This window comes from Sus scrofa, chromosome 5, assembly GCF_054392235.1.
Source record: "Sus scrofa isolate SSC_HxYL_T2T_F1_AM1 chromosome 5, Sscrofa_HxYL_maternal_Yorkshire_Landrace_v2.0, whole genome shotgun sequence".
NCBI lineage: Eukaryota > Metazoa > Chordata > Mammalia > Artiodactyla > Suidae > Sus > Sus scrofa.
The window spans coordinates 67927868-67938182 of NC_139387.1; the positions used below are offsets into that span (position 1 = coordinate 67927868).

Genomic DNA, 10315 nt, shown 5'->3' on the forward strand with positions numbered 1-10315 from the left:
TGTATTTTTAAAAAAGATATCATCAAGTAATACTTGTGTTTGAGAACTTAAGAAAGGCAATGGTTTTATTAAAAATTACCTATTCATGGAGTTCCCGTCGTGGCTCAGTGGTTAACGAATCCGACTAGGAACCATGAGGTTGCAGGTTCGGTCCCTGCCCTTGCTTAGTGGGTTAAGGATCCGGCGTTGCTGTGAGCTGTGGTGTAGGTTGCAGACTCAGCTCAGATCCCGCGTTGCTGTGGCTCTGGCGTAGGCTGGTGGCTACAGCTCCGATTCAACCCCTAGCCTGGGAACCACCATATGCCACGAGAGTGGCCCAAGAAATAGCAAAAAGACAAAAAAAAAAAAAAAAAAAAAAAAAAAGATATCATCAAGTAATACTTGTGTTTGAGAACTTAAGAAAGGCAATGGGTTTATTAAAAATTACCTATTCATGGAGTTCCCGTCGTGGCTCAGTGGTTAACGAATCTGAATAGGAACCATGAGGTTTCATCCCTGGCGCTGCTGAGTGGGTTGAGGATCCGACGTTGCCGTGAGCTATGGTGTAGGTCACAGATGCAGCTTGGATCCTGCATTGCTGTGGCTCTGGTGTAGGCTGGTGGCTACAGCCCTGATTAGACCCCTAGCCTGGGAACCTCCATATGCCGCACGTGTGGCCCTGGAAAAGACTAAAAAAAAAAGACAAAAAAAAAAATTTCCTATTCATTTAAAAAAATCAAATCCCTCATCAACTGTACCTTTAGAGATAAACTTGAGAATCACTTGTGGGTTGGCCAGTTGCTATGACCTTGGGGAAGTTGCTTAAACTTGCTCAATCTTAGTTTCCTTATCTGAAAAGTGATGAAAATATCTTCCTCATAGGGTATTTGATAGAATTATGGAGATCATATAAGTACATAAATTTTTATAGTTCCTGGTAATAAAAACTCAATAAAACTTCAAAAATATGCTAATAGTGACGATACACTCTTTTAGATAAGTAATCACATGAATTTTTACCCTCAATTAAAAAATTCTTTAAAAAATCTTGTTCCCTTACCTTTAGGTTGTATGTTACTATGATCACTATTTCTCTTTAAACTATAACGTAGTCACCATTCCCCAGCATTTTTCTTTTTTGTCAGTTATACTGCATAAACAAGTTTTTTCTTTATTCATCAGAATTATGCCACCTCTTAGCTTCTTCAAGTTTAGATACCTCTGGATCAATCAATATTCATCATGCCCTGAAAAAGCTCAATTTATGGGTAATAAAGTAGATGACTTTAGTATCAGGGACACATATCTTTCTTTTATTAACTGATGATTACTTGTAGAAAAATCAACTAATTTGGCATTCATTCAACAATATTTATTTATCTATTTGCATTAGGCAATATTCTAGGCTGGGGATAGAGCAAAGAAAAAAAAAATCTTTGGCTTTATGGATGTGAGCTGAAAGGATTCCAAGAGGAATAAAATTACTTTTAAATTAGAATAATAAGTGGATAATAGTAAGTGGGCAGGGCAAAAATCTTTTCTCCCATGGGAAACTTCATTAAGTTATATATTGTAGGATAAAAGGTACATATCTAGTTTTAAAATGTGACAAATAAATGGTAAATCATGGAGATTTCATTCACTTCCTACTGTATATACCAGCTATTACAGGCTGTAAAATTCAATAGGATGGAATACCTTCCCTCACAAAGCTTCTAATCAAGTTGTGGGATATAATAAATCTACTAAAGTGCCTTAATTTCTTCAAAAGACTAATATGAAGAAAAAAGTTGAAGAAGGCACATGTTCATGTAGCCACCCAAATGGAGCATCTGTGGATATCACTATTCCAGAGCTAATGGCAGCCATTCTTTTGTGTTACAAATTGGGACATTAGGGCCTCTAGGAAATAGTGATGCCCATCAATAGTCAGCCCACTGGCAATACTGATTTCATTTATCAAGTTACATTTCCGATATTTAATTTTTTTCTTTTTTGCATTTTTAGGGCCGCACACATGGCATATGGAGGTTCCCAGGCTAGGGGTCCAATCAGAGCTGTAGCCTCCAGCCTAGGCCACAGCCACAGCAACGCCAGATCCAAGCCAAGTCTTCGACCTACACCACAGCTCATGGCAATGCCAGATCCTTTACCCACTGAATGAGGCCAGGGATCGAACCTGCGTCCTCATGGATACTAATCAGATTCGTTTCCGCTGAGCTCCTCTAATATTTTAGACTAAAATGTTTCAGTTACTGCACTTTCACAGCAATCTGTAATTACCAAGGGGAGAGATTATACCAAGGGAAACTGTCTTCTTGGATTTTTCTTTTTTAACACATTTGATAGTTAATGTACAATTAGGCACAAATAAGGCAGCCTCTGAAAATGGCATAGGTTGATAATAACACAGCCCCTAGACTGATTAAAAATGAATCTAATCTGTAATCTCAGCACTGGGAAAAACTTACTGGAAAAATTAATGTCTAAGTTTACTTAAAACACAGGTAGAATAAAAAAAAAAAAAAAAGAAAGACAAAGAAAAAAAAAACGCAGAAGGAAGTTAAAGTGCTCTAGTTTGGCTGGAGACAAGGAAAGAAGGGCAGGAAGAACAATTTACCCAGAGCCAGATATGGTATTGGAGGGGGCACTTATTTTACAACCCTGAAGTATACTTGTTTGTTGGATACAACTAACAGAATATAGAACCCTACAGTTTAAATCTCTACCCTAGCAAATAATTGCCCCTTTCAGCACAAATGTCTCCCCTAGTATCTTCCTGGAGGATCTTCTCCACAAAGACAGGGTCAGGACCCTACAAATCTCCTTCAGGACTAAAACCCTCCACTGGAAAAGCAGGCACTCCAAATGAGAATTTTAAGTTTTATTCACACGTTAATGAGATATGCTGTAATGACAAACACTGTTTATTGTGTATACATCAAGCACTAAGTCAGGCTTATTTTTAATTCTCAGGCTGATTTTTCAAGATGAGTATTTTTACTCTCATTTGATAAAACTGAGGAAACTGAAGTTTAGACAAGATCAATGGCCTCCACAAAATTTGTTTGCATTTTAACAGACGTCTGTCTGATTTAAAAACTTTTACTCTGGTGCTCTTAACCACTGGTGTACATTTCGATTACCTGGAGGACTTTTAAAAATGAAATTCAAATTATTTTTTAATCAAAGAAAATATATAGATGGATAAGAAAAATCAAATAATACTGTTAGACTGGTAATGGAAAACAGCAATCCTCCACCTTTTCTCTGCCCATCCCTGATTTTCTTTCTCCAGAGACACTTTTAACTCTTAGGTGGTCCTTATTGTACTTTTTTCTAAGTAACATGTTTATATTGCCTTTTTTATCAACTTTTCTGATTAGATCTTGATTGATTCTCCCTCATTATGCATACATCTCCTCTCCAATCTCCCCAATGTTACCTAATAATTTGTTACATTATATTTTCAGCATTTACATAATTATGACTGATGTTATATAACTAATACTATTCACAGTTGAATTATGCAGAATAGTTTTTAAACAACATCTTACGTTTTCTGGGGGTTCATAATTACTCAGCTTTGTGCCTAATTTAAAAAAATCTACAGACAACTAAATTATCTCCAGACTCTCTAAATACCAAAAATCTCTTGATTCTATATTCAAACACATCAGGTAATGCATGTTTTTCTTTTTGAGACATACCACCAGAACTGTCATCTTTAGGCATTTCTTGTTGACTTCATGCTGTTTCCCTCTCTTTTCCTCTTTCATAATTATTTTTAGCAACTTCATGGCTATTGCTTAATTAATAAAATGCCCTCTTCCCCATCAACAACAGACGGTATCTCCCAACTTTCCATTTTATAAGGACTCCACCACCATTCCATGTACCTCCTCCCTCCATCCTCACTGGAAACTGCTTTTACACCATTAAGGCTGACAACACTTGCATTCAACTTTGTAACCATAATTAAGTATCCTTTTAAAAAGATGAAGAACATAAATAGCATTTACATTATTTAAATGCTATTCAATAAATCGCCAAGCTTTGTGCTATGCCTGGATTTCCTTCTCTTTGGCTCCAAGGTCTTTGAACTGCATGCTACTTATAGGGACATTGAAATGGAGGCCACGTTCTTACACTCCAACCCTCTGATCCAAATCTTTACATTGCTTGGTATCTGAAAGATGCATTTCCTGTACAGTTTGTTTTGTTGTTGTTGTAATAAAAGTATCTTTTCTTTTTGGCCACAGCTTGCAGGGCTTGATGTAGGATCTCGGTTCTAGGACCAGGGATTGAACTCCAGCCACAGGAGCGGTGAAAGCAGCAAATCCTAACCACTAGTCAACCAGGAAACTCCCTCACTGAAAGTTTCTGATGATGTGTTTTCTTTTGTGGGATAAAGAAAACCTATGCCTGCACGTTATAGTCTTAAAATCTTAAGCTTGTAAGTCATTCAATGTCCTGTTTATAATCCAGTCTCTTAGTAGCCTTCCCTTTTTATAACGCATCTTGCTTGTCTCGTTTGTTTTAAAGACGCACAGCTTCTTAAACACCGTCGTGGGTCTTAACTGAAGTTTTCTATTCCTGGAGTCGCGTACCTCTTCCTCGTTTCGCCAGCGCTTTGGAGGCAGACGCAGTTAGGGAGACGGGCTGAAAGCGGAGAGCGCAGCCCCGACCGTGGCCAGGCACTCTCGCGAGATACCGGGGCTCCTCGCCCTCAGCTCCGCCGCGCCGCGGAGGCGCCTGGGAGTCGGCCATCATGCAGGCCGGTGGTACTGGCTGCTTACTCAGGGCTCTAGAAGTGTACCTGCAAGCGGATGTTGAGGACCACGGAGCCCGCGATGTAGAAGTAGGGGAAGTTCATGCGCAGCTGCCAGGCCAGCTCGAAGAAAGCAAGCAGGGTGCGGGAGAGCCCCTTGCAGAAGACGCCGTACGAGCTGGGGGCCACGGCCTGGGTCGGGCCCCTCAGGGCCAAGGATGACGGAGCCGACGTAGTAGCCATGGACCGGTTATCGCCGCTCGCCCGGTGCTGTGCCTGGAGCCGAGGGTGATCGCCCACCCGCGAACCCCCGACTGACGGCCTTGATCACGAGGCGCCAGGGGCTAAGCGGCCGCTTGGCTCACTCTCGCTCCTCACGCAGCCGCTGCTACTTCCCAAGCGGCGCGGAGACCGGGGGCAGCCGCTGGCGCTCCGCCCCTTCCTGTCTGCTGCTTAAAATGATATTCCGCATTTAGAGTTTAACTGTTGGTAGGTCCGAGGGGTTATTCATATATATGCTATACAGTTATTTTTTATAGCAGATACAAACAGCCTTACATACTCTTTTCACTTTAAAATGAAAAAAAAAAAGTAGAATTCTGTAATTTTCCATAGGGTACAGTCCAAAGCCTACGTTAAAACTCAGGTTTGTCTGCTTTGTGATTTGGGCTGCGAACCAGAAATCTTACCCTTTTGATTTAATAACATTAACTTTAATATCAGGGCAAGATGATCGTATACAAGTTTGGGCACAAAGGTTTTGTATTCAGAACATACTATAACGTAAAAGGATCACAATATTGGGCGGTGGGTTTATTATAACGACTATTTCAATTGCAAGTGTCAGAAATTACATATTTAAGCAAATACACATATACACGTATATACTTTTTTCAGTACATGTTATACACAATATCAAATTCCTACCCGTGTAAACCTATGAAGAGTCCTTATTAGGTATGGAGGCTTGTATCATTTCTGCATGAAGATGCACCTATAAAATATGTGGCTGGGCCCTAATGCTTGGAATACTACTTACCTTTACTCCCAAACTCTGAATAGGCTTAGGGTAACATCATACTGGATGGTTCTTAACCACATATTTTTCTGGTGTTCAAATAATGCCCACCTCATTATCCTCTGTAATCTCTTAAACTAGTAAGCACTGTATTTTTTCCTTATAAACAACCTCTACTTTCATGAGTTATTCAGAAATGTGACCCTGATCATAACCTTCAGCTCAGTCTAGTTCTGAAAAGCATTGTTGATGAAATATCCCACATCTCACCCTTCACTGAATAATTGTAAATATTCAAAGCACAATTAATGTGTTCCAGAAGACTTCTCTTTCTGTACATCATACTCATGATAAGATTGGTACAAATAACATGCATTGTGTGATTTGTAAAACTCACGTATCCTCAGCTAGAATTTCTTTTGCTAAGATTGGTACAAATAATGTGCATTGTGTGATTTGTAAAACTCACGTATCCTCAGCTAGGATTTCTTTTGCTAAGATTGGTACAAATAACGTGCATTGTGTGATTTATAAAACTCAAGTATCCTCAGCTAGAATTTCTTTTGCTACTTTGCTGTGTCAATACTAACTCAGCGACTAGACAGCACTTAGAGGAACTGATTACCTGTTACCTAAGACAACTTCTAAAATACAGATATAGAGACTGAAGAGTAGTGTAAAATGAATGACAACTCTGAAAACCAGGAGGTGTATAGTGCCAGTGTAGAAGTACAATTTACCCTTTCTGAAAATTGAAAGACTATTAGAGGTATTGTGTCCCAGAAGTCATTAAGTCCTTGGGTCTTCCATTTCTAACTCCATAACACCGTGGACTCATTCTTTTCCAGTGTTCTGCACACCCCCATGCCCCTTTCAGCTCTGGTTAACTCCATGAAGACCCTGTTTTCTAGTTTGGAAGTGAAGCAGCCCTTTACTTCCAACATGGCTAGGTTGATGTCCTGTTCCATTTGGAAAGGACTACTCAAAGAAGAGCAATCACAAATCTCCAGCTCCTACTCATTAATGCTGTAGAGCTGACGAAAGATTTCTATCAAGTGAAACTGGCAGTGGAGGGTGGGACAAGACCAGTATTTTACATGGTTGTGGTTTTTATTTTGTCCCGTGATCTTAGGACTTAAGTGACCCATCCACACTCTTTGCCAAGTAGGCACATGTAAGTAAGCTTTCAGCAGGAACATGTCTTAAACTATTTCTCTAGACGATACCTATTAACCCTTTCCTAGTCTTTCTTAACCTTCTATTGTTAACCCTGTGTTCCCAGTTTATTACTTTCTCTTGGCTTTAGTTTAATGATGCTTTGAAAAAGTTTTAAGGTGAGCTGCAGCAGATCTTCAAAGTACCTTACTGGCAAATTATCAACTCCTTTTTAAAAAGAATTTGCCAATATTATTCTAATATTGACCAATTAGTTGAGTGTATATGTTTATGTTTATTTCCAGGCTTTCTATTCGATTCCATTGAACTATGTATCTTTTTATGACAATACCATTTGCTCTGATGATTACAGCTTGTGCTATAGTTTGAAATCAGGATTTGTAATACTCTCAGCTTTGTTCTTCTTTTTCAGGATTGCTTTGTTCAGGGCCTTTTGTGGTTCCATAGAAAATTTAAGATTTTTTTCTATTTATGTGAAAGATTCTATTTTAAGATTGCATTCAACCTATAGATCTCTTGTAATGATACAGACATATTAACAATATAATTCTTCCAATCCATGAGTGTGGAATAGCTTTCAACTTACATATATCTTCATTTTATTCAATTTCTTTTATCAATGTCTTGTTAAATTTCTTTTATCAATGTTTTGCAGTTTTCAGTGTACAGATTTTTTTAACCCCATTAAATATATTCCTAGGTATTTTATTCTTTTTGATGCAGTGATAAATGGGATTGTTTTCTTATTTTTTCTTTCTGATAGTTCATTGCTTATTGTATAGAAATGCAACTGATTTTTGGATATTAATTTTGTATCTTTACAAGTTTACTGAATTTCTTAATTCTAGTAGGGCTTTTTTTTGGTGGGATTTTTAGGGGTTTTTTTTGCATTTAATATCATGCTATCTGCAAATAAAGACAGTTTTACCTTTTCCTTTTCAATTTGGATGATTTTTATTTTTTATTTTGCCTAATTGTTATGGCTGACTTTCATTATTGTGCTGAATAAAAGTGAGATTGGGCATCATTGTTTTGTTTCTGATATTAGAAGAAAAGCTTTTAGCTTTTCACCATTGAAAAACTGTGGGCTTGTCATATAAAGTTGAGATATATTCCCTCTATATCCAGTTTGTTGCAAGTTTACCATCAATAGATGTTGGATTTTGTCAAATCACTTTCTGCATCTACTGAGATGATCATATAATTTTTTTTACCTTCCATTGTGTTAATGCAGTGTATTACTGAACCATCCTTTCATCTGAGGAATAAATCACACTTAATCATGATGTATAATCCTTTTAATGTGCTGTTGAATTTAGTTTGCTAATGTTTTGTTGAGGATTTTTCATTCATGTTCAAATGACCTGTGAACAGGAACATTGACCTGTAATTTTCTTTTCCAGTAGTGTTCTTGTCTAACTTTGCTATCAAGGTAATGGTCATCTCTTAAAATGAATATTGGAAGTGTTTCCTCCTCTTCTGTGTTTTGGAAGGGTTTGCGAAGGATTGGTATTAATTCTTCTTTGAATATTTGGTATAATTCACCAGTGAAACCAATTGGACCTGGACTTTTTGTTTGTTTTGAGGTTTTTGATTACAGATTCAATTTTACTAGTAATTGGTTTGTTTAGATGTTCTTCATGTTCATTTTTGTTTTTTTTCTTTTTAGGGCTATACCTGTGGCATATGGAAGTTCCCAGGCTAGGGGTCAAATTGAAGCTGCAGCTACAGGCCTACACCACAGCTGTGGCAACATCAGATCCTTAGCCCATTGAGCGAAGCCAGGGGTTGAACACATATTCTCATGGACACTGTATTGGGTTCTTAACCTACTGAGCCACAATGGAAACTCTGATTCAGTCTTGATGGAGTGTATATTTCTATGAATTTATTGATTTCTTCAGGGTTGTCTAATTTGTTGGCATATAATTGTTCATAGTAATTTCTTATGATCCTTGGTATTTTTGTGTTTCAGGGGTAATGTTTTCTTTTTCATTCATAATTTTACTTACTTTAGTCTCTCTTCTTTTTCTTAGTCTAAGAAAATGTCAATTTTGTTTATCTTTTCTAAAAATCAAGTATTAATTTTATTGCGCTTTTCTATTTTCTTTATAATTTCTATTTTAATTTTTGTTCTTATCTTTATTGTTTCCCTTAATCTACTTACTCTGGATTTAGTTCGTTTTCCTTTTCCTAGTTCCTTAAGGTATATTAGGTTGTTTGATAACTTTTTTCTTTTTTCTTATTTTGGTCTTTTTGTCTTTTAGGGCATGGAGGTTCCCAGGCTAGGGGCCAGTCAGAACTGTAGCCACTGGCCTATGCCAGAGCCACAGCAATGCTGGATCTGAGCCATGACTGCGACCTACACCACAGCTCATGGCAACGCTGGATCCTTAACCCACTGAGCGAGGCCAGGAATCGAACCTGCGTCCTCGTGGATGCTAGTCGGGTTCGCTAACTGCTGAGCCATGACAGGAACTCTGATAACTTTTTTTCTTTATGTAGGAATTTATTGGTATGAACTTCCCTTTTAGAACTGTTTTTGTTGCATCAAGTTCTGATGTATTGTGTTTCTTTTTTTGTTTTTTTGTTTTTTAGGGCCACACCAGTGACATATGGATATTCCCAGGCCAGGGGTTGAATCGGAGCTGTAGCTGCCAGCCTACACCACAGCCACAACAATGCCAGATCTGAGCTGTGTCTGCAGACTATACACCACAGCTAATGGCAATACTGGATCCTTAACCCACTGAGCGAGGTCAGGGATCAAACCTGCAGGCTCATGGTTCCTAGTTGGATTTGTTTCCGCTACGCCAAAATAGGAACTCCCTGATATATTGTGTTTCTGCTTTTATTTGTCTTAAGATATTTTTTGATTTCCTTTTTGATTTCATTTTTGATCCATTGATTGTTCAGGAGCATGTTGTTTAGTCTTCATTCATTTGTGAATTTTCCAGTTTTCCTTTTATTGCTAAGAATTGTTTTGTGGCCTAACATGATCTATCATGGAGAATGTTCCATGTGTACTTGAGAAGAATGTGTATTCTGCTCTTGTTGGGTAGAATGTCCTATAAATGTCTGCTAAGTCCATCTGACCAACATATAGTATAAGTCCATTGTATCGTTACTGATTTTCTGTTGGTATAATCTGTCCATTATTGAAATTGGGTATTGAAGTCCCTCCCCTACTATTATATAGGTTATCAATAGATAATATACTGCTTTGTGGTTGCCAGGCTTACATGAAACATATTTTTAACAGCCTATTTTAAGGTGATAACAATTAACTTTAAAATCATACTTAAATTCTACAATTTTACTTTCCATACCCCATGTTTTATGTTTTTGATGACGCAAGTTACATCTTTTTA

At 37.9% G+C, this 10315-nt stretch overlaps 1 protein-coding gene across 1 annotated transcript; it reads right to left on the reverse strand.

Moving 5' to 3' along the window:
• Nucleotides 1-2848: 2848 nt before the first annotated feature.
• SMIM10L1 (small integral membrane protein 10 like 1) lies at nt 2849-5163 on the reverse strand. Its single transcript, XM_003355574.5, has one exon. The coding sequence runs from the start codon at nt 4991-4993 to the stop codon at nt 4787-4789; it is 207 nt and encodes a 68-aa protein (XP_003355622.1). The 5' UTR covers nt 4994-5163; the 3' UTR covers nt 2849-4786.
• Between the last annotated feature and the right edge of the window lie 5152 nt (nt 5164-10315).